The sequence below is a fragment of the Suncus etruscus genome, chromosome 6 (genome assembly GCF_024139225.1).
Source record: "Suncus etruscus isolate mSunEtr1 chromosome 6, mSunEtr1.pri.cur, whole genome shotgun sequence".
NCBI lineage: Eukaryota > Metazoa > Chordata > Mammalia > Eulipotyphla > Soricidae > Suncus > Suncus etruscus.
Window position 1 is genome coordinate 102,887,110 of NC_064853.1, and position 25,651 is coordinate 102,912,760.

The 25,651-nt window shown below is 40.5% G+C and overlaps 1 protein-coding gene and 1 non-coding gene across 2 annotated transcripts in view; both read left to right on the plus strand.

The window, feature by feature from the left end:
- The window catches only part of RYK (receptor like tyrosine kinase), a 144,321-nt gene extending 119,738 nt beyond the window's left edge, over nt 1–24,583 (plus strand). Inside the window, exons 14-18 of the mRNA XM_049775616.1 lie at nt 4,708–4,878; nt 7,084–7,193; nt 7,351–7,510; nt 19,206–19,342; nt 24,162–24,583. Coding sequence (XP_049631573.1) covers nt 4,708–4,878; nt 7,084–7,193; nt 7,351–7,510; nt 19,206–19,342; nt 24,162–24,273 — 690 coding nt within the window. The 3' untranslated portion in view covers nt 24,274–24,583. The remainder of the gene's footprint in view (nt 1–4,707; nt 4,879–7,083; nt 7,194–7,350; nt 7,511–19,205; nt 19,343–24,161) is intronic.
- Nucleotides 9,638–9,745, plus strand: LOC126013154 (U6 spliceosomal RNA). The gene has a single exon (XR_007497483.1). It is a non-coding gene; the product is annotated as a U6 spliceosomal RNA (small nuclear RNA).
- Nucleotides 24,584–25,651: the final 1,068 nt, after the last annotated feature.

Sequence of the window (25,651 nt, forward strand, 5' to 3'; positions counted from 1 at the left end):
GCTCAGGGGTTGCTCCTGGCTTGGGGGACCATATGGGACACCGGGGGATCGAACCGTGGTCCATCTAAGTCTAGCGCAGGCAAGGCAGGCACCTTACCTTTAGCGCCACCGCCCGGCCCCGGGATTGTTTTTTTAATGTCCATTTTTTCTCTATCGTTATTGGTGTACAAGAAGGTCATTGAGGGCCCGGAGAGATAGCACAGCGGTGTTTGCCTTGCAAGCAGCCGATCCAGGACCAACGGTGGTTGGTTCGAATCCTGGTGTCCCATATGGTCCCCCTTGCCTGCCAGGAGCTATTTCTGAGCAGACAGCCAGGAGTAACCCCTGAGCAACGCCGGGTGTGGCCCAAAAACAACAACAACAACAACAACAAAAAAGATCATTGATTTTTTATTTTTTTTTTTTTGGTTTTTGGGGCCACACCTGTTTGATGCTCAGGGGTTACTCCTGGCTAAGCGCTCAGAAATTACCCCTGGCTTGGGGGGACCACATGGGACGCCGGGGGATTGAACCAAGGTCCTTTCTTGGTTAGTGCTTGCAAGGCAGACACCTAACTTCTAGCGCTACCTCACCGGCCCCAAAAATCTGAATTTGGGGGGGGGGGTCACTCCTGGCAGGTTCAGGGGACCATATGGGATGCTGGGATTAGAACCAATGACCTTCTGCATGAATGCCTTACCTCCATGCTATCTCTCCGGTCCCTGATTTTTGCTTGTTAATTTTGTAGCACTTTTTGGGCCATCAGAGGTGCTATCATCATTCTCTATGCCTGGTGTTGTTTTACATTGTTTCCCCATTGCTTTTTTTCTGCATGTTCGGTGGAGAATATTGGGTAGGAGATGCTCCAGGACACGCTCCTCTGGCTCCACCCTGCTTGACTGTTCCCATCTCACATCTGTCACCAGCTTCAGCCAAGTTTTCTGGGCTGGGTTGGTTTCAAAAGCCACAGTGATATTCAGGCTGCTGGCCCTTACATGGCAGTGGTGGCTACCCGGCTTCACCCTGCTTCTGATTATTTTTTATAATAATAATTATTAATATTATTAGTTTTGGGGCCACACCTGGCCGCACTCGGATTACTGTTGGCTCTACACTCAGAAATTGCTCTTGGCAAGGAGCTCCTGGTAGGGGCCGGAGTGATAGCACAGCAGTAAGGCGTTTGCCTTGCATGCGGCCAATCAGAACTGACCCTGGTTCGATTCCTGGCATCCCATATGGTCCCCCAAAACTGCCTGCCAGGGGTAGTTTTTGAGCACAGAGCCAGGAGTAACCCCTGAGCACAGCTGGTTATGGCCACACACACACACACACACACACACACACACACACACACACACACACACACACACACACACACACACACACACACACACACACACACATCCTCCTTACAGGCTCAGGGGACCGTATGGGATGCTGGAAATCAAACTTGAGTCCATCCTGGGTCAGCTGTGTGCAAGACAAATGACTTACTACTATGATATCTCTCTGGCCCCTGGCTAGCTTTTTTTTTTGGGTGGGGGGGGCACACCTGTTTGATGCTCAGGGGTTACTCCTGGCTAAGTGCTCAGAAATTGCCCCTGGCTTGGGGGGACCACATGGGACTCCGGGGGAATCAAACCTCGGTCCTTCCTTGGCTAGTGCTTGCAATGCAGACACCATACCTCTAGCACCACCTCGCTGGCCCCCTGGCTAGCTTTTCTAATCATCCCTGAAATCATATTCCCTTAATACTTAAGAATGCAGACCTGGGCCCGGAGAGATAGCACAGTGGTGTTTGCCTTGCAAGCAGCCGATCCAGGACCAAAGGTGGTTGGTTCGAGTCCCGGTGTTCCATATGGTCCCCCGTGCCTGCCAGGAGCTATTTCTGAGCAGACAACCAGGAGTAACCCCTGAGCAACGCCGGGTGTGGCCCAAAAACCAAAAATAAATAAATAAATAAATAAATAAATAAATAAATAAATAAATAAATAAATAAATAAATAAAATAAAAAAAAAAGAATGCAGACCTTTATAGTATTTTTTTTTTTTTTGGTTTTTGGGCCACACCCGTTTGACGCTCAGGGGTTACTCCTGGCTATGTGCTCAGAAATCACCCCTGGCTTGGGAGGACCATATGGGACACCGGGGGATCGAACCGCGGTCCATCCGCTTGCAAGGCAGACACCTAACCTGTAGCGCCACCTTCCCGGCCCCCCTTTATAGTATTTTTAGTGTGCATGAGACTTGGTGTTAAGAGACTCTGTCCTCTTCTATATAATCTTTATGCACTTCTGAAAGGATAAGCAATAAATGTTTTTAAGACAATTGCAGATTAAAATTTTCAATATTGTAAACAAAAGCAAACAAAATAATAAAATTAATAAAACTTTTTGTTCGTACTGGCACATCCCCTAACTTTAAAATTTATTTTGAATCACCATGAGATACAGTTACAAAAATTGTTCATGATTGAGTTTGTTATATAATGTTCAAATACCTCTCTTCACCAGTGCACATTTCCAGCCACTGAGATCCCCAGGTTGTTTCCTGCTTTCCTCCCTAACTTCCTCTATGGCCTATATTTTTCTTCTCTTACCTTCCCTCCCTCCCTTCATTTCTCCTCCCCCCTCTAATTTCTTTCTCCCTTCTTTCTCTTCTCTCATTTTCTCTTCCCTCTCCCCTCTCTCCTCTTATGATCCTGATTTCCTCCCTTAATAAGTAAAAGTAATTATCAATACCGCTTAGGTTTTAAAGCAAACATGTACAAGTTACAAGTTAATGCAAACAAAACAAGTTACAAGGAGTAACCCCTGAGCATCATCGGGTGTGGCTCAACAACAGAAAAACAAAAAAATAAAATTTTTGACACTGAATTAAGGTGTTTTATATAAGGCTATACATGTGTATAAAATTTTTACTATATGCTTATTTGTATACACAAAATACAAATTGGGTATAAAATTAAAAAAAATTACCTTGGTGTCTTTAAGGCAATTTTAGCCTTAAAAGAGGCTGTTTTGGTAATCAGACTCTTCTCCAGTCTACCTTGGGGCAATTATTTTCTATTAAGTGTAATGATGAACTAAATGAGATGTAATACACTTGTACTTAAGTGATTTTGTAGTGTCTCTGCTTATTGTATTGTGATTATTGTATTGTATTGTGTGATTAGACGATGTCTTTAGAAAGTCCAGCCCACAGTAAGCAAATTTGATTTTGTAATATTTTTTAAATAAAGAAATATATACCGTATTTTCTGGCATATAAAACGACTTTTTTTTATAAGACTTTAACCCACAAACAACTTCTTAAAAGTTGGGTGTCATCTTATAGGTGGTATACAGCATGCTGAAACTTACTCCAGCTTCAGGGACAAGTGATCTGCCCCCCCACCCTTAACCTCTGCATCCCATCCAGCTGCCAGGTGTCATCACTCAGTCCTCTGCTCGTCTTAGTTCATCTTTCAGGGCACACAAAGGGACTGAGTTACCAAGTGCTGCATCCCATCCAGCCGCCAGGTGTCATCACTGGTATGTGGCTTTCTGGTGCTCAGTCCTCTGCTTGTCCTGATTCATCTTTCAGGGCACACAGAGGAGCTGAGTTACTGAGCACCGCATCTTATCCAGCTGCTGGGTATGTGACTTTTTGGTGCTCAGTCCCTCTGTTCAGCTTTTATGGGACACAGAGGAAGTGCTCTGTCTCCCTCTAGCTTTCCTATTAAGTCACTGCACCCCAGCCAGCTGCTCTCGGAGGAGTCCTCTCTCCCTGCTGTCCATGTAGATCACAGTTAAAGAATCACAGTCACTCACTACAAATGACAAATGTAAAATGATTGTTGGCACTCCAAAGTCTAGCTTTATTAAACATGTACTGTTAACCTTTGAGGGTTCTACTCTTTGTCTCTTACATTTTTTAATTTTCACTTTATGTGCATTAAAAGAGAGATAGTCTTATTTTTTTTGTTGTTGTTGTTTTTTGTTTTTGGGCCACACCCGGCGGTGCTCAGGGGCTACTCCTGGCTGTCTGCTCAGAAATAGCTCCTGGCAGGCACGGGGGACCATATGGGACACCGGGATTCGAACCAACCACCTTTGGTCCTGGATCGGCTGCTTGCAAGGCAAATGCCGCTGTGCTATCTCTCCGGGCCCGAGAGAGATAGTCTTATAAGGTGAACATAGCTCAAACCCTAGATTTTAGCAGGAAAAGTAGGGGATCATCTTCTATGCCATAAAATACAGTATATGCATATATGTGCATATATATGATTTTTTTTTTGAGCCATACCCGGTGACACTCAGGGGTTACTCTTTGCGCTCCTGGCTTGGGGGGACCATTATGGATGCCAGGGATTGAATCTAGGTCCATCCTGGGCCAGCCATGTCCAAGGCAAATGCCTTCCCGCTATGCTATTGCCCTGGCCCATATATTTGAATTACTAAAATCTAGTTTTAGAAAGCATTCTTACAGTTTTATAGTCTTATTGGTAGTCATGGTTTAAGTATGTTTGATATTTCTTTTTTTGTTTGTTTGTTTTTTGGGCCACATCCGGTGACGCTCAAGGGTTGCTCCTGGCTATGTGCTCAGAAGTTGGGGGATCGAACCGCGGTCTGTCCTAGGCTAGCACTGGCAAGGCAGACACCTTACCTCTAGCGCCACCATGACGGCCCCTTCATTTTGTTTTAGATTATATGATTACTTTTTAAAAATAAACTCAAGGTTTTAGAGTTAACTAGTTTCTCTTCCAATTTCTTCAATATTTATAGGAATCTGCTTCCTATTACCCATGTGTGTATAGAAGAAGGAGAAAAGCCCATGGTATTACTGCCTTACATGAATTGGGGAAACCTCAAATTATTTTTACGGCAGTGCAAATTAGTAGAGGCCAATAATCCTCAGGTAAGAAACATTTGCTCAAATATCAGCTATTTACTGGTAGTTTCTAAAAATCCCCTTGAAAGCAAATATTGTTCTTAATAATAATAAAATCTAAAAAAGAAGTTTAAAGACCAATCAAAAATAATGATATTTATATTTATAGTCCATTGGTAGAGGAAATTGTTTATGATTTTTTGTTTGTTTGTTTTTGGGTCACACCTGGCAGTGCTCAGGAGTTACTCCTGGTTCTGTGCTCAGAAATCGCCCCTGACAGGCACAGGGGACCGACCATATGGGATGCCGGGACTCGAACCACTGTCCTTCTGCATGGAAGGCAAATGCCCTACCTCCATGCTATTTCTCTGGCCCCTTGATTATGTTTTGAGGCTTCGTATTCCCTGATGCTGACGTTTTCCCTTTGTGTCTCTATAGAACTATCTAAATCATTTTCCCAAGAGATAACTTTTTGAAGTTTTAGAAAGAGACCTTATAGTACCACTTAATACTCCTATTTGTACAAAGAACTGGTGATGGTTGCAGGTCTGAATTGTGAGGGATAACTGGATTAATTTTTAATATAATTAACCCTATGTAAGATATCCTTCACATAAAAGTTCATTTTTCTTTACTGCTGTAAATAACTGAAAGTTATGAATTATTAGTTCAGATGCCACATTATGATGGTAGCAGTATAAAGCTTGTTTGTGTTTTTCTACCTTCTGTATTTTTAGCCCCATTAATTTCAGATACTTTTTGGGAACTTTTTATTGAAATAATGAGCTGTGATGTGCAAAATTATTGATAGTTTGTTTTTAGACATACTTCATTTCTTTCTTTTTTTAAATTTCTTTTATTTAAGCAAGCACCATGGTTACAGAAATGTTCATAGTTGTGTTTCAGTCACAGAATGTACACTGCCCTTTACCAGTGCAACTTTCCCACTCTCTCTCTCTCTTTCTTCTTCCTTTCTGACATTGCGGTTTGCTCTATTGTTAATGAGGGGTGCCATATATATCACTTTATCCCCTTTCAGTGCCCAGATCTTGTCCAGAGCGATCATTTCTATCACTGTCATGGCAGTTGTACACTCCCTGCTCTTTGTGGCAAGCTTTGTATCATAAACTGGTCCCTCTCTATTGTGTCTAGATATTACCGCACTGGTCTTTTATTTTTCTTATATCCCACTTATCGTGAGTCTATTCTATATCTGTTTCTCTCCCTCTGACTCATTTCACTCTGCATATTATTCTCCATTTCCATTCATGTATAGATAAATTTCATGACTTCTTTTTTCTAACAGCTAGTCATTCTTTATTTCAGCACAGATCCCACTACCAGTATCAACTTTCCTCTTTGCACTATTCCCTACTTACCACCTGCCACCATGACAGCACATTTCAAAGGTTACTGGTTGTAGTTTAGAACTCCTGTTTATAACTTAAGATTTTAATAACATATGTATAGTAGATACCAGAAGAAATTGGAGGAAAGTCTCCATGTTTTCACTCCATATTTGGGTTTAATATTTATGCTATGCTTTGTCAATCAACAGGATTAATAAACAGTTACATTTGGGAGATGGTGGCACATTAACGTCACTTGGGATACATTTTTATTTCACTTCATAGCCTGTGAAAGTGGCATACATCTTGAGCTATACACTTTAATTAGTTTTAAAATGGCCCCCCAGGGATAATATCCTAATAGAAACTACTATTTTTCAAAGAATAAATCGCTGAGAGGCTGGAGAGACAGTACAGGGTGAAGAGCTTGCCTTGCATGTGTCAGATCCTGTCCAGATATCATGGGACCCCTTCAGCACTGCTAGGAATGATCACTGTACACACAACAAAGAGTACATTCTGAGCACTCTTGGGTGAGCCTCAAACACAAGATAGAAGTTCTGGAATGATAGGCATTTGAAATAATTACCTTGAGAATTTAGCATTGATTGAGTAGATACTTATCAAGCAGCCACAATATCTATTGAGTATTAGGTAGATTTACCTCTAATAGAAGAAGAGATGGGATTGCATGATCAACTACAGAATGATAAGAACCTTAAAACAATAGAGAAGCTATGAGAACCTTTTTGGTCAAAGGTTGTTCTGTAAAACTTGGTGAGTGTGAAGAAGTGATTTGAGGTGAGTAGAATTGTGGAATAAAATATGAGTAGCTGCCACCATAACTTTTTGTGCTAATTGCAGATATTGTTGTTTTCCACAGGCAATTTCTCAACAAGACTTGGTACACATGGCTATTCAGATTGCTTGTGGAATGAGCTATCTGGCTCGAAGGGAGGTCATCCACAAAGACTTGGCTGCCAGGAACTGTGTGTAGGTGTCGGGCTTGTCACTGTGGTTTGATGTTTAGTGTTCCCTGGATGTGTTCTTTCCAGGAATCTTTCCAGTGAGAACAGAGCTGTATTTAAGAAAACCAGGACCCATATTTTTAGTACACATTACATTTGATGTCTATGCCTTTGCTCTTCAGCATTGATGATACACTTCAAGTTAAGATCACAGATAATGCCCTGTCCAGAGACTTGTTCCCCATGGATTATCACTGTCTGGGAGACAACGAAAACAGACCAGTTCGGTGGATGGCTCTTGAAAGTCTTGTTAATAATGAGTTCTCCAGTGCTAGTGATGTGGTAAGTACTGAGGTGGAGAAGAGGCCAACACTTTAAACGTTTTAAAGGCATTTATTTTCTTTGTTTCTTTCTTTGTTTCTTTCTTTGTTTCTTTCTTTGTTTCTTTCTTTGTTTCTTTCTTTGTTTCTTTCTTTCTTTCTTTCTTTCTTTCTTTCTTTCTTTCTTTTCTTTCTTTCTTTCTTTTTTCTTTCTTTCTTTCTTTCTTTCTTTCTTTCTTCCTTCCTTCCTTCCTTCCTTCTTCCTTCCTTCCTTCCTTCCTCCTTCCTTCCTTCCTTCCTTCCTTCCTTCCTTCCTTCCTTCCTTCCTTCCTTCCTTCCTTCTCCTTCCTTCCTTCCTTCCTCCCTTCCTCCCTCCCTCCCTCCCTCCCTCCCTCCCTCCCTCCCTCCCCCCCCCTCCCCCCTCCCCCCTCCCTCCCTCCCCCCTCCCTCCCTCCCTCCCTCCCTCCTTCCTTCCTTCCTTCCTTCCTTCCTTTTTTTGGTTTTTGGGTCACACCGGTTTGACGCTCAGGGGTTACTCCTGGCTATGCACTCAGAAATCGCCCCTGGCTTGGGGGGTCCCATATGGGACACCGGGAATCGAACCACGGTCTGTCCTACGCTAGCGCTTGCAAGGCAGACACCTTACCTCTAGTGCCATCTTCACGGCCCCTTAAAGGCATTTTCTATTTTGGTTTTGTGTGTGTGTCTTTTGATTGTTACTGTTTTTAATCTAATAATGGTCCTCTGAACAATTTCATTGAGAGAGCAGTGTTAGAAAGAACCTGTGACCCTGAAGCATGATAAATTGTGTTCATTTGATGTCAGTAAACAATTCACTTGGTTTTTTGTTGTTGTTTTTGTTTTGTTTTGTTTTGTTTTTTGGGCCACACCCGGCGGTGCTCAGGGTTTACTCCTGGCTATCTGCTCAGAAATAGCTCCTGGCAGGCATGGGGGACCATATGGGACTCGGGAATTCGAACCAACCACCTTAGGTCCTGGGTTGGCTGTTTGCAAGGCAAATGCCGCTGTGCTATCTCTCCGGCCCCCACTTGTATTTTTATTAGCCCACTTTACAACTATTTTTTAAAACTTTGAAACTTCAGCTGGAAAGATAGTACAGTGTGTAAGGCATCTGAATCTGGACTCTGTCCCGGCACTGCACAACATTCCCCAAGCCCCACCAGGAATGATCCTATGAATGCAAAGCCAAGAGTAAACTCTGTGAACATCCAGGAGTGTTCCAGAAACACAACCAAAATAAAAAATAAATCAGAGACTTTATAGTTTTTTAAAATTAGTTTTTTGGGTAAGGAAGGTTCTTGGTGGTAAGAGGTCCCCAGAAATCGTTGGTTCAGTGCTCAATGCAGGAGCCCAAGGACATGATGTTACATGGATCCTGTGATACCAGGAATATCATAGTGCTGGGTGCCTCTAGGGCCCAACCCAGTAGTATTGTTGGGCCTCTATATGAGTGTACCTGGCAATGCACAAGGGACCTCATGGTATTGGAAATCAAGCTGGGGTCCCTTACTGCAGCATTGTCTGCTGGCCTTAAATATATATGTATCAGCACCCAGTGTTGTTCAGAAGTTACTCTTTTTTTTTAAATATAATTATTTAAACAGCATGATTACATACATGTTTGTAGTTGGGTTTCAGTCATATAAAGTACACCCTCCCTTTACCAGTGCAACATCCCACTACCAATGCCCCCCCCATCTCCATCCTCCCCCATCCCCTTGCCTGTCTTTGAGACATTCTATTTCTCTCACTCACTACTATTGTCATGCTACTTGTTAGTGTAGTTACTTCTCTAACTGCACTCACCTCTCTTTGTGATAAGCTTCATATCATGGTCAGTCCTTCCAGCCCTTATCTCAGAGGTTACTCTTGGCTCTGCACTCAGGAATCACTCCTGGCAGTTTGGGGAACCATATGGAATGCCTGGGATCAAACCCAAATTGGCTGAGTGAAAGGCAAGTGCCCCACCTAATATAATAACTGTCCAGTAGCAAGAAAATTTACTATAAGTCATAATTATTTTTAGCATATATTGGTAAAAGCTTGCTTAAAATGTCTGGCCCAAATTCTTCTCAGCTCTACTTAGACTCTAACGATGAGAATGCTGATTGATTTACACTTAATATCTGTGCTTGCTTCGGCAGCACATATACTAAAATTGGAACGATGCAGAGAAGATTAGCATGGCCCCTGCGCAAGGATGATTTACATTTAATATGATTCTCAAAATGGTTTAATTTTTCTTTAGTTTGCTGTTGTTTTATGGTTTGGGGGCAGATCTTACGGTACTCAGGGCTTACTCCTGATTGTGCTTAGGGATCATTCCAGGCATTGATTGGGGAACCATAAGTGGTGCCAGAGATTGAATCTAAGTTGGTTGCTTGCAAGGCCAGCACCATAAACACTGTATTACCTCTCCAGTCCTTCTTTAGATTCTTATGGGTTCAATATTTTAATCTATGTATTTAAATATATATAGTAAATAGGGCCCGGAGAGATAGCACAATGGCGTTTGACTTGCAAGCAGCCGATCCAGAACCAAAGGTGGTTGGTTCAAATCCCGGTGTCCCATATGGTCCCCCATGCCTGCCAGGAGCTATTTCTGAGCAGACAGGAGTAACCCCTGAGCACCGCCAGGTGTGGCCCAAAAAAAAAAACAACAAAAAACCCCCCAAAAAATATATATAGTAAATAAATATGCATATATGTAATTCTCTAATATGTTTTGCTGGAGAAAGATTGAAATATGAAATAGGACTATCCTTCTGTTTCCTATGACTATGATATTTTAGTGTAGTAATTTTGCCTTTCCATTTTGTGAGATTGCATATTTGTTGAATTCTTGAATTAAGATCCAAATGTAGTATATTGGCTCTTCAACATTTATATTGAAAATTTGTATATATGATCATTTGTTCTGTTCCCATTTTCCCTGGATGGATGGAATAGAGGTTTAAAACTTGCATTATTGTACTTAAAGGCTATCCACTTCATATAGAGTTAGAGATAATAATTTCATTCCTACTAGTCTCCATATGTGTAAATTGCACACTGGTATTTAATAACAAATGATATTACTGTCTTGGATGGAAAATCTCTAGTAATATACCCTTTACTTTCCTATATTTCGTTCTAGTTAATAAGCTTTATGTTACTTTGGGAGAATACACTATATGTTCTCTCTCTCTCTCTCTCTCTTTCTCTCTCTCTCTCTCTCTCTCTCTCTCTCTCTCTCTCTCTCTCTCTCTCTCTCTCTTTGGTTTTTGGGTCACACTTAGCAGCGCTTAGGGATTACTCCTGGCTATATGCTCAGAAATCACCCCTGGCAGTCACGGGGGACCATATGGGATGCCGGGATTCAAACCACTGTCCTTATGCATGTAAGGCAAACACCTTACCACCATGCTATCTCTCCGGCCCTGTTTTCTCTCTTAAAAATAAAATACCAGCACACATGTGCTGCCTATGCTGCCTTTGTGCTTGGTACCCAAGCATATGTTGCCCACATTTTCCCTTACTTTTCTACTTTCATGTTGTGCTGTGTCCCAGGGCTCTCTGCCTTTGTAGAAACTTGTGTTTTCTCTTGAGCTTGTTACTCATTGCTTTGTTTTATCCTCTTCTTTTCCTTCCTCAGTACCTCCAAATAAAACCTGTATTTACTTCAAAAAATACTGCATCTCTGGGTCTTTCCACAGGTTCTTTTTATTTGGGGGTTGAGTCCTGGTTCTGCTCAGATACTGTTCTGGCTCTGTACTCAGGACTGACCTCTGGTGTCGCTCAGGGGACCACGGGTTATATTATATGGTGATGTAGGTCTGAAATGGTTGGCTTCCTGGAAGGCAAGCAAGCATTGTACCTCATGTACTCTTTAGCCCTCTTTTCACAACTGGAAGGATTCAGCACTCGAGTATGTTAAGATTTTGGCAATGTTGATATCAGCCTTTAAATGTTGAGCTGAGGAACACGGCTATTTTGACTTGTTCTAAATCTCTAATATTATTCTAAGATACAACGTCGTCATAGGCATTCTTAAGAATTTCTGGATATTGTTTGTAATTCTGTTTTCGTCAGATGTGGGTACCACCATAAATCTTGTTTGTGTGACTTTCTTTTCCTTTATTTGAAAATAGGCTCTTGATTTATATCTTCTTTGAGTTACTTAGCTAACTATAGTAGCTAACATAATTCTTTTAAGAAACTACCTTATAAGAGACCAAATGCAATAGGATTTTAGTTAAGAGTTTTTTAGTGGCTTTCTTGTCTTTATGGTATTCGATTGTGTTTTAAGAATGTTTTCTTGGGAAAAACAAGTAAAGGAAATGATGGCCAGGCTAATTTTCTTTTTTTTTTTTTTTTTTTTTTTTGGTTTTTGGGCCACACCCGTTTGACGCTCAGGGGTTACTCCTGGCTATGTGCTCAGAAATCGCCCCTGGCTTGGGGGGACCATATGGGACGCCGGGGGATCGAACCGCGGTCCTTCCTTGGCTAGCGCTTGCAAGGCAGACACCTTACCTCCAGCGCCACCTACCCGGCCCCCGGCTAATTTTCTTAACATGGTTTATTTCATTGTGGAGATCCTTTAAGGTGTTTGAACACTTCAGAATGCAGCTCTCTTGCGTTTCCAGTTTCCCCACTGTGCTACTTGCTTCTTAGGAGTGGAAGGCTTGTGTGTTGGAATTCCTGAACCTGGTTTGCTCCCCTTCAGCGTTTGTGGATTATTTCCTGCATCTGCATTTGTTTCCAGATTCACATCTCTACAGTGTTCTGGTTTTGGACTTGAGGCTTCATTCTCAATCCGTATCCATCCATCCATCCATCCATCCATCCATCCATCCATCCATCCATCCATCAATCCATCCATCCATCCATCCATCTATGCATTCATGTATCAACATATATATATATATATAAAATATCCTCTACATCCATATATATCTCCATCTATGTAAAGATCATGTATTGATCCATCCATCTACCCACCACCCACCCATCTGCCTGTCCTCCATCTGTCTGTCCGTCCTCCCACCTACCCACCTATCCATCCAAAAAAATGCAGAGCAAATTGTAATGTATTCCCTGTGGTTTTACACTATTTATTTTGTGAAGATTAAAGAATACCTAGAGGGAGGTAGATGTGTTAACTTTAACTTATGCAGCAGGGTGCACCATACTACTCCTGGGTACCCCGAGCTATGGAAAGCCAGCATGAACAGGAGAAACTCCGATTTAAAATAAACCCAAAAGAAGTGGTCCTAATGAATTGTACAGAATATCAAGAGAAAGCTGTGGTAGCAAGATAATTACTACCTTGAAGTTTAGGTCATTTTCTATAATATACTTTTCATAATTTCAGAATGATGCTTAGTTTTATAGTTTGTGTTTTATTGTGGTTGCTTATTGTGGTTATTTACTGTTTTTGTGGTTATTTACTGTTTAAAACATTAATTTTACTTTGGGTAGGTCATTGCCCTGTATGCATTCCATAAGGTATCCAGAGCAGAGGAGTGTTCTCACAAGTGCAAAGTCAGGTCTGGAGAGATAGCACAGAGGTGGTAGGGCATTTGTCTTACATGCTGGAGACATGGGACAGACTCGAGTTCGATTTCCTGCATCCTATATCCCCTGAGCCTGCCAGGAGAGATTTCTGAGCTCAGAGCCATGAGCAACTCCAGAGCGCCGCCGTGTGTGGCCCAACCCCCCCCCCCCCCACAAATGCAAAGTCAAGAATAAGTCCTGAGCAGTGCTGAATGTGACCCTAAAACCAAAATAAATTAAACCATTCAATGGGCTAGAGAGATTGTACATTAGGCTGGGTACATAGCTGAAATGGGTTTGATCTCTGAAACCCATATGATTCCCCTGAAGACTGTCAGGAGTGACCCCTAAGTGCAGAGCCAGGAATAAATCCTGAGCACAGCTGGGTATGGCCCAAAGATAAATTAAAATTTAATTTTAAAAGTCTTTTTGATGGGGCCGAAGAGAAGGCATGGAGGTAAGGTGTTTGCCTTGCATGTAGAAAGACGGCGGTTTGAATCCCGGCATCCCATATGGTCCCCTGTGCCTGCCAGAGTAACCCCTGAGCACTGCCGGGGGGGGGGGGGGAGAGAGTCTTTTTGCTATCTTACCATGGCTGTTAATATATCTAAAATATAGTTCATTTATTTGCTGGAATTTTAAGACCCAGTTAGGTTTCTTGTTAAAATATTGAGTTTAGGCTAAGTTTGGATATTTATCACTTTTAGCAAACATCCTAGATGATTCTTATTAGTTTTTGCTGAAAATATACTTATATAGATCGAATTAATAACTACTTTGGACATTTGAACCCATTTCTCTATGTGAGAAAGAGAAGTTATGTTTCTAGCATTAACTGAAAGACTTACCCATAGAACAAACACCTACTGGTGCTTTTACTGTGGTGAGGTGCGATTATTTAGAACTACACAAATTACTTTCTCATCAGTGTTTGCTCTCCTGAGATCAACATGGAAGTATAAGTTCTGAACTAACAGTGGAAAATTCTTCATATCCCTAGCAATAGGTAATTAAAGAGTAAAAATGAAGTGTATACTGGTGGGGGGGGGTGGTGGTGGCCAGCAGCAGGTTTAAGCCACATCCAGCAACCTTCAGGAGATCAAACCGTCTTTTCGCCGTGCAAAGTATGTGTACCAGCCCTTGATACTGTTTCTCAGGCCTCTAATTTTATATATACTTTTGACAAATCACATCAGTATTTGTGGGGAAAAAATTTTTCCTTTATATTAAGAAGCTATGAAATAATATGTTGAGGGAAATGAATTAGAACATAGTTCTGATTTACTTATATGAAATAAAGATATTTCCCCCCCAAAAAAACCCCACAAAATATTGCTTCCTTTCCAACAATTTCAAATACAGAAATTACAGAATGCATCTGTCTAAATGTTAAATGGTTCAACTATCAAAAGCACTTTTGGGGTAGGGGGGATTTGGGGCCATACCTGGCTATGCTGAGGGAAGAACTCTGCACTCAGATTTCAGTCCTGACAGAGGACCATATGGGATGTTGGGGATCGAACCCAGGTCTGTCACATGTAAGGCAAATGCCCTACCACTGTGCTATTGCTCCAGCCCCTTCAGAAGCCTTTTAAAGAGCAAATTTTTCTATAAATCATTCTTGGGCTGGTCTTGTTTGGTTTTTAATTCTCTTATCAAAATCCCCCAGCCCTAAGGGTTGGTGAGCCATCAAGTAAGTAATCACTTGTGTGGGCTCTTTGACTTCATTGTTCTATCTTAAGTGTTTTTGAGTATTGCAGTGTGAAATATGAGAACCTTATTTGGTGTGTAGCAATAACAATGTGCGTGATACAGTGTGAAAGATGTAAGTCAATTCGTTCACATAGTTGTCATAGTATCTGCATCCACTGCTGGTCTCAGGCACCTCCAGCCTTACTATGAAAGTCCCTCACAGTCAGATGTTACAGTGTGCCTTCCTATTCAGTGAATGTACAAAGTGACTGCATCTGCTTGTTTCTTCCTAAAAACTCTAGTTTGAATTAAGGATTCCCTGCAATTCTTCAGCTCTCAACCTTGATAAGGAAGAACATCTTTCCAACTAGTTTCACTTTTGTGGGCTCTTGTTCCACCTGCGTAGTAAAACAGAAATTGGACACCGCTTAAAATCTCAACATTAAACCTTCATATAGAACACAATTTAAAAATAGTACCTAGGTATAATCAGTCTTTTTTCTTTGGATTCTGTTACCTTGAAATCCTTTTTCATTTTTAAGCAGAAAAGAGCATTCCTCTGAACTAGCAGGTTTAAAGAAAATTCTCCTTAGGCACTTTTTTTTGTTTTGGTTTTTGGGCCACACCCTGTGGCGCTCAGGGGTTACTCCTGACTATGAGCTCAGAAATCGCTCCTGGCTTGGGGGACCATATGGGACACTGGGGATCGAATTGCAATCCATCCTAGATTAGCTTGTGCAAGGACAAATGCCCTACCGCTGTGCCACTGCTACGGCCCCGTTAGGCACTATTTCTTAAAAAATTTAAAGCTACACATTCATTTCAATCTCTTATCCTTTGCTCCTCTGAAAACACAGATCTCAAGGATCATCATTTCTTTGCCAATGTAAAAATGCTAAGTTCTGAATGCTGGATTCTTTGGTTTTGGTATTTGAAGTAATGCTTGTCTCAAATTGAGGAGGAAAAATATTCGTTCTCTTCTGTTTACTGAGTGTTATAAGATTGTGGTTTAATAATGCTCCCTCTTAAATTCTCCCCACGATGATAGATTGAATTCCTAACCCCCAGTACTTAAGAATTTCAGAATTTGGGGCTGAAGGGGTGGCACAAATGGTAGGGCGTTTGCCCTGGCATGCACTAACCTAGGACAGATCACGGTTTGATTCCCTGCCATCCCATATGGACGTCCCCCAAGCCAGGAACGATTTCTGAACACATAGTCAGGAGTATCACTGGGTGAGCGTCACCGGGTATGGCCCAAAACACAAAAATAAATAAATAAATAAATAAATTTTAGAATTTGACATCATTTAGAAATAGACATTGCATTTAAAATTAAGATGAAGTCCTCCTTAATTATATTGGATCTTAACTCAGCATGATTAGTATACTTATAAAAATAAAAACCCTGATTTATGAGGAGAGAATGTTAATGTGAAAGCATTTATATATATACATACATAGACATACATATACATACATACATACATACATACATACATACATACATACATACATACATACATACATACATACATATAGTGACTACACTATAATCCAAAGAACATCGAGGACTGCCAGCAAATCCACCCCACTTCCACCTCCGAAGCATGAGGGGATCAAGCTTGAAAGACTTTCCTTACTGTAGGTTACATAGGGAGCAAAGTTCACTTGGCACCTGAGAGGGGCATCTCTAGCCTCAGAACTGTGAGTCAGTGAATACAGTTGTTTAAGTCACCCAGTTTGGGGGAGCTTTCTGGAATTATGGTCTCACTTTCATTGCTGATATTGGTCACTTGTGTGTTATTCAATATTTTAATTTTATTTAAAAATACGTATGTGTATAATCAGTCTAGATTTGTATAGTTATTCAACTGAGGGCCAGTTTTGCCGCCCCCACACCCCGAGCATTTTGGAGGCATTTTAGCTATCACAGCATAGTGGGTAGATGCCAGAGATACTGAAGTTGCTTAAGACATTTTTATATCAAAGAACCATCCAATTCACAATGCCACACTAGTGCTGAGACCGAGAAACCTCTTTTAGGGTTAAGAATAGTATCACTGTTATACCTCTGTGTTCAGTGTAGTCAGCTTAGGTTATTATTCTGCTTATATTCTCCAGATTGTGTTCTGTAATATATACTTTTATTTATATTATAAACCTTATAATCCACTTTACATATTCTATTAAGGACCTGTTAAAATGAGGGGGGAATTCTAATTATTACCTGTATTTTACATCATTCTGTGTGGTCTCAGACATCCATGTAGTGTTTTCTCCTTCTCTTCTTGCTCTGTAGTTTGGTTAGCTGGTGTCATGCTCTCTCAGCTTTTTGTTTGTCTAACTCTGTTGTGCTTTTAGCTTGTTATAGAGTTCTCCATTTGCTTTAAAAACAGTAATCTGGGGGCCCGGAGAGATAGCACAGTGGTGTTTGCCTTGCAAGCAGCCTATTTAGGACCAAAGGTGGTTGGTTCGAATCCCGGTGTCCCATATGGTCCCCCGTGCCTGCCAGGAGCTATTTCTGAGCAGACAGCCAGGAGTAACCCCTGAGCACTGCCGGGTGTGGCCCAAAAACCAAAAAAACTTTAAAAAAAAAAAAAACAGTAATCTGGGGGTCGGCGCGGTGGCGCTAGAGGTAATGTGTCTGCCTTGCCAGTGCTAGCCTAGGATGGACCACGGTTCGATCCCCCCGCGTCCCATATGGTCCCCCACACCAGGAGTGACTTCTGTGCACATAGCCAGGAGTAACCCCTGAGCGTTACCGGGTGTGGCCCAAAAACCAAAAAAAAAAAAAAAAACCAATAATCTGGGCCAGAGAGATAGCACAGCAGTAGGGTGTTTGCCTGGTGTGCAGAAGGATGGTGGTTCGAATCCTAGCATCCCATATGGTCCCTGAGCCTGCTGGGGGCGATTTCTGAGCGTAAAGCGAAGAGTAGTCCCTGAGTGCTGCCTGGTGTGACCCAAAAACCAAAAAACCAAAGCAAAACAAAATAATCTTGGGGTTGGAGCAGTGGCGCAAGCGGTAAGGCGTCTGCCTTGGATGGACCACAGTTCAATCAGGAGTGATTTCTGAGCACATAGCCAGGAGTAACCCTTGAGTGTCAACGGGTGTGGCCCAAACCCCCCCCCCAAACCAATAAACTTTACAATGAATAATATGTTATTTGCATAGATTATAAGAAAGAGTTATTGTTCAATAAGGCTTTTTTTGGGGGGGCCACACCCATTTGATGCTCAGGGGTTACTCCTGGCTAAGCGCTCAGAAATTGGCCCCTGGCTTGGGGGGACCATATGGGACACCGGGGGATCGAACCGCGTTCCTTCCTTGGCTAGCGCAAGGCAGACACCTTACCTCTAGTGCCATCTCGCTAGCCCCTCAATAAGGCTTTAAAATATGTATAAATATGCCTGGAGTTACAGAAAATTATCATTAAACCCTTTATAGTTAAAATGTTTCTCAACCAAACCTAAACATAGAGATTCTACATAGGGCCTAGATCAACAGGTGTTCCTGGCTGAGTACTTCCCAGCCACATGTTAGCAGCTCTGTATAGGCAAGTTGTCTACTCCTTCTAATTTCCCAGGACCCGTGGTTTAGCTAGTGGTTAAAAGGGACCCACTGTATCCACAACTTGATTTATTTTCCTATGAATGATTCATATTAATTTCCAGTAGATATTTTACTCTAGATTGGAAGGTAACCTTTTAGTTCAAATTATTTGAGTAACTATATGGCATCTTATATTTTTACAAACTTTGCATATTTTACTTAGGATATTCATTTTTTTGCTTTTAATTATGAAAGCTAAATCTTAGACATAACGACTTTTTGGATTGGGGAGATTTACCAACAACAACAAAAAATCTGTTTACTAATAATTATTTTCAACAGATATATATATATATATAGTAATGTTATACAAAGTAAAAAAAATTCATAGAAGTGCAACTAACTGGGTATGGTAAATTTATTTTTGTAAATAATATTTTATTCTCCCGGAGAGATAGCACAGCGGTGTTTGCCTTGCAAGCAGCCGATCCAGGACCAAAGGTGGTTGGTTCGAATCCGGGTGTCCCATATGGTCCCCCGTGCCTGCCAGGAGCTATTTCTGAGCAGATAGCCAGGCGTAACCTCTGAGCAACGCCGGGTGTGGCCCAAAAACCAAAATATATATATATATATATATATATATATATTTTTTATTATTCTTTGGGGGTCATATCCAGCAGTGCTCTTTGCTCAAGAGTCACTCCTGGTAGTGCTCAAGGATTTATAAGTGGGGATTAAACTGGAGCTAGTCTCATGAAATGCAGCTACCTTAATCTTTCTCCAACCCTGTATTTGTTATATTTTTTGTTTTTGGTAAGATTGGTTGATCTGCTACTTTGGTTCATATCTGATCATAAGCAGCAACACTTTTAAGACATTTTAAATAATTCCCTAATTATGTTGCTTCTCTTTTCAGTGGGCCTTTGGAGTGACACTGTGGGAACTCATGACTTTGGGCCAGACGCCTTATGTGGACATCGACCCCTTTGAGATGGCTGCATACCTAAAAGATGGTTACCGAATAGCCCAGCCAATCAATTGTCCTGATGAATTGTAAGTTAATCAAGTTTGAAGGCATATGTTTCATTCTATTTATTATACTAAAGATGAACAAGGTGTGCTTATTCATGAACCTTAATTTTTGAGAGTGTCTATTTGAACTTGAGTTCAACCTGAAGAGAGCCTCACAAGTCACTGAAACTCATTTTTTTTGGGAGGGGGTGTTTTTTTTTTTTGGTTTTTGGGTCACACCCAGCAGCGCTCAGGGGTCATTCCTTGGCTCTATGCTCAGAAATCTCTCCTGGCAGGCTCAGGGAACCATATGGGATGCTGGGTTTCGAACCACCATCCTTCTGCATGCAAGGCAAATACCCCACCTCCATGCCATCTCGTTGGCCCCACTCATTCACCCATTCATTCATGCTTTTGGCATGAGGGATTTTTATATCCTATAGTTTGTATCAGAGTGTCATATTATATAGATAGTTTTTTTTTGATATCTTTATTTAAGCACCATGGTTACAAGTTTGTAGTTGGGTTTCAGTCATAAAAAAGAACACCTCTTTTACCAGTGCAACCTTCCTGCTACCAGTGTTCCTCATCTCCCTCCTCCCCCAACCCCTGTCTGTCTTCGAGACAAATGTTGTATTTCTCTCACTCACTACCATTATTATGATAGTTGTTAATGTGATTATTTTTCTAACTGCACTCACCACTCTTCTTGATAGCTTCATATTGTGGGCCTGTTCTTCCAGCCCTCAGGTCTATTGTCTCTGGGTATTATTAACATACTATCTTTTATTGTCTTAAATCCCAGAGAGGAGTGGGACTATTCTGTGTCTTTCTTTCCCTCTGGCTGATTTCACTCAGCATAATAGTTTCCTTGTCCATCATGTATAGGAAAATTTCATAAACTTCATTTATCCTGATGGCTGCATAGTATTTTATTGTGTAGATGTACCACAGTTTCTTTTGCCACTAATCTGTTGTCAGGCATCTAGGTTATTTCCAGATTCTGGCCATTGTAAATAGCACAACAATGAACATAGGCATTCAGAAGGCATTTTTGTATTGTGGTTTTGTGTTCCAAGGGTATATCCCTAGGAGGTACTGCTGGATCATTTGCTATCCGAACCTATTGTTTTTAGAAGCTTTTTTGTAGATTCTTTAGGATATTCTAAATATAGTACCATGTTATCTACAAACAGTGAGAACTTAGTTTCTTCCTTTTCTATCTGGATGCCCTTGATATCTTTTTCTTGTCTCATTGCTATGGCAAGTACTTCTAGTACTATGTTGAATAGGGGTGGTGAGGTGGGGCAGCCTTGTTTTATACCAGATTTTAGAGTAAAGGCTTTTAGTTTTTTTCCATTGAATATAATATATTCTATGGGCTTGTGGTAAATGGCTTTGACTATATTAAGGAAAGTTCCTTCCATTCTCATCTTGTTGAGTTTTTATTATAAATGAGTATTGGGCCTTATCAATTGCTTTCTCTGCATCTATTAAGAAGATTGTATGTTTTTCTTTTTCTTTTTTTTTTGATATGGTATATTACATTGACTGACTTGCATATGTTAAATCATCCTTGCATCTCTGGAATGAAACCTACTGGTCATGGTGTTTGACCTTCTTGATGAGACATTGGATCCTATGTGCTAGGATTTTGTTGAGGACCTTTGCATCTGTGTTCATCAGGGATATTTTGCTATAGTTGTCTTTCTGCAACATCTTGGTCTGCTTTTGGTATCAGAGTGATGTTAGCTTTGTAAAAACTATTTGGGAGTTTTTCTGCTTCTTTAATTTCCTGGAAGAGCCTGAAAAAGATTGGTAGTAGGTTCTTTTGAAAGGTTTGAAAGAATTCATTAGTGAATTCATCTGGGCCTAGGCATTTTTGGGAAGACTTTGATTACCATTTTAATTTCCCCAATAGTGATGGATCTGTTTAGTTATGCTAGATCATACTGGGTCAACTGTGGAAGATTGTAAGAGTCCAAGAATTTATCCATTTCTTCCAGGTTCTCATGTTTTGTGGCATAGTTTCTTAAAGTAGTCTCTGTAGTATCTGTAGTGATCTCCTTTACATTTCTAATTCAGTTTATTATTAAGTTTCTCCTTTTCTTTGTGAGTTTTGCTAATAGTTTATCGTACTTGTTTATTTTTTCATAGAACCAATGTTTGCCTTCATTGATCTTTCAGATTGTTTTTTTTTTTATTTTCACCTAATTTCTGCTCTAAGCTTTGTTATTTCCTCCCGCCTACCTATTTATTGGCTTATTTTGTTGTCCACTTTCTAATTTTATATGCTGTTATTAAGTTATTTATGTAGATCCCTTCTTCCTCATGTGTGCTTGCAAAGCTATAAATTTTCCTCTTAGTACTGCCTTTGCTGTGTCCCACAAATTTTGATCATTTGTGTCTTCATTTTCATTTGTTTTCAGGAATCTTTTTTATTTCCTCTCTGACTACTGGTTCAGTAGTTAGCTGTTTAATTTCCAGGCGTTAAAGTTTTTCCACTGAGTCTCTTTGTAGTTGACTTTTTTTTTTTTTGGGTCATACCCGGCAGCGCTCAGGTGTTACCCCTGCTCTATGCTCAGAAATAGCTCCCGGAAGGCTTGGGGGACCATATGGGATGCCGGGATTCGAACCACCAACCTTCTGCATGCAAGGCAAATACCTTATACCTCCATGCTATCTCTCTGGCACCCCCCTCTTTTTTTTTTTTTTTTTTTTTGTAGTTCATTTATTGTATTTGTGCATTATGATCTTAGAAGATGGTTTGTACAATTTCTGTCCTCTTGTTTTTATGGAGATATATTTTATGGGCCAGCATGTGCTCTATCCTGGAGAATGACCCATGTGTATTGGAGAAGAATGTGTATCTAGTTTTCTGGGTTTGGAGTTTCTTTTTTTTTTTTTTTTTTTTTGGTTTTTGGGCCACACCCGGCAGTGCTCAGGGGTTACTCCTGGCTGTCTGCTCAGAAATAGCTCCTGGCAGGCACGGGGGACCATATGGGACACCGGGATTCGAACCAACCACCTTAGGTCCTGGATCGGCTGCTTGCAAGGCAAACACCGTTATGCTATCTTTCCGGGCCCGGGTTTGGAGTTTCTTATATATACTTACTAGACCATTTTCTTCCATTTTTCCTTTCAGAGTTAGTATATTCTTTTTTTATTTTCTTTTCCTAGAGTTAGTATATTATTGTTTGGTTTTAGCCTAGTTGACCTATCAAGGAGTGATAGTGATACTGAGGTCTCTCACTATTATTGTGTTGCTATTGATGTTTCTTTCAGAATTGTCAACAATTCTTTTAACTATTTGCTGGTCCCTCATTGATTCTGTATATGTGTGATTTCTTCCTGTACATATTCCTTGATTTTTATGAAATGTTCATCTTTGTCCCTTATAACTTTTTTTTTAAGTCTAAAGTTTTCTCATCTGATATTTATTTGGTCACTCCAGGTTTTTTAAGGGAATTGTTTGCTTGGATGATTGTCTTTCAGCCTTTGATTTTGAGCCTGTTTGTTTTGACGATTGAGATGTGTTGCTTGAAGGAAGCGAATGTTGGATTCAGCTTTTTGATCCATTTTGCCACTGTCTCTTAACTACTACATTTAGTCCATTGACTTAGAGAGAAATAATTGTCATGGGATTTAATGTCATCTTTATGTAGGTGTTTAGTGTGTCTGTTGGTCTGTCCTGTCTACTAAAAGTAGACCTTTTAGTTTTGTCTTTTAAGGCTAGCTTTGAGTCTAAAGTTACTGAGCTGTTATTTTCATATAGATACTTTTTGTTTCATATCATCTAGTCTACATATCATACATATGTAGAATTTAATGCACAACGTAATCTACAGATTAATCTACATTAGTTGATTAGTGCGAAGATGCTGAGTACCAAAGTGAGAAGTTGCTGAGTACCATGTTATTTAACTATGTAGAATGAGGGACCCGACATACTTTTCTAAACTCAGAATGGTTAGAAACTTGGTTATGACAATTTTTTTCATTGTCATCTTGGGGTTTTAGTTGTTGTCAACTGATTCATAAGAAAGATGCTCTGAGCTAGTGAGTAGTTCCTAGTTATGTGAAAAATAGTTACACATATCAATTTATTTTTATTTCCTCATAACAAAATTGCGCTGTACAGTGAGTGTGGTCTCAGTTCATAATCATATGAAGATTTCTAGCCATGGCAAAGTGACAGCTATTGTACTGATTTTACTATAGATCTAGGGTTCTTGTTTGAGATCTTAATACAGGAAGGATATTTTTTTTATTCTGTTCATGTATTTGTATGAAACCCAGGTGTTCATATACTTGAGTAATCGATACTCAAGAATAATTAAATTCAGTGACCTGAGAGGTAGCACAGCAGTAAGGTGTTTGCCTTGCATGCGGCAGACCTGGGTTCTATCCCCGGCATCCTATGTGGTCCCCCGAGCCTGCCAGGAGCAATGTCTGAGTGCAGAGCCAGGAGTTAACCACTGAGTACCACTGGGTGTGGGCCAAAAACCTAGGAAGGAATGAAGGAAGGAAGGAAGGAGGGAGGGAGGGAGGAGGGAGGGAGGGAGGGAGGGAGGGAGGGAGGGAGGGAGGGAGGGAGGGGAGAAGAAAGAAAATGAATAAATAATTAAATTCACACACAAATTGAAACCATTTTAGTTGCTTTTTTATTTAAAAACTGCCAGAGATAATAGTATTGGTTAATTATATATATGTATATATATACACACACACATACATACATATAACATATATACGTATACTATTCTCACTCACCTGTAGATAAGTGCAACTGGCATCAAACTGAACAAAAGATTATGAAACTGTATTTCCTTGTCAAACTTTCCTGTTCTCTCAATTTCAGATTCGCTGTGATGGCTTGTTGTTGGGCCTTAGATCCAGAGGAGAGGCCCAAGTTCCAGCAGCTGGTGCAGTGTCTCACCGAGTTCCATGCAGCTCTCGGGGCCTATGTCTGATTCCTCTTGGTGCCACTGCTTCTGGAGGAAGATTCCTGTGGGACCTCATTCAGCCAGGCTTAGGCACTTTGTATGTCATGAGGAGTCAGTCAGTAGAAGCACATCGGTCTTCCAGAACATTGTGCCTTAGAATGCTTTAGAACCTGAACTTTTACAAGTGGACTTAAATAATGTGGAATATTTTCTAGCTAACAATTTTATTAGGTTGAACAGAAACGGTTTTGTAAATTTTTTGGCCCCAGATTTTTTAAGACATAGTTACTTTGGATTAGGGGTACATTCTTACAAAATAAATAAGCGTTTGTTTGTTGTTGTTGGTTTTGTAAATTGTTTAAACAGATATTTTGAATAGCTATCTAGTGCCATCTGCTTGCTACTTTTGGTCATCCAGATAATATAGGTGATTCACCTTTAAAGTTTTCGTAAATATTTAACACTAGTCTTGGGAATGTTTTGCCTTCAAGATAAAGTACTTTTCTTGGAAAAAGAAAACAAAAAGTTAGAGAATAAAAAAATTTTTAATAACTTGTTAGAAACTTCCCTTTCACGGAAAGTTGTTTCTTTTTAAAAAAATTAATGAAAAATTCTGCTTTCTTATTTCAAGGAAAGTAGAGATATTTGAAATTTGATAAAGTTGCTTTCCTGTGAGGCAGAAGTTGATTTGGGGCAGTCAGTGGTGAACAATGAGATTTTATTTATTTTTACTCTCTGGAAAAAGAGATACAATTCCAGAATGTCAGATCATGTTTCTGTAGAAATCACTTATTGCACCTGGAATAGTGCTATGCACAGAGGGGGTGCTTTTGTTATTATGGGCAAAAAAAAAAAAAATGTAAAGTGATCAATTGTGTGCTAATCTTCAAGGCTGGCTTAACTATAAAATTGTTTTATAAAACATTTTTAAAGGATTTGTCTTATTATGACAGTATTGAAAATATTGTTCATAATAATGGTTGTATCTGCTAAGTTTTTAAACTTAGTGGTTGGGACTGAGGATTCATGTAATGGGCTGCATTTGGTGAGTTCAGGAGCTGAGGTTTTTTTGGTTTTTGGTTTATGGGTTTATATCCAGTGACGCTCAGGGATTACTCTTGGCTATGTGCTCAGAAATCGCTCCTGGCTTGGGGGACCATATGGGACGGCCAGAGGATCGAACTGAAGACAAACTCTAAATAACATAGTAAATGGCACTTAAAACTAACAGCGCTTATGTGTGCTTAGACGTGTGATATCTAACCCTCGAGTTCTCTTTTTTTTTTTTTTTTGCCACACCCAGTGATGCTCAGGTTACCTCCCTGGCTATCACTCCTGGCTTGGGGGGGACCATATGGAACACCAGGGGATCAAACCGCGGTTCACCCTAGATCAGCCTCGTGCA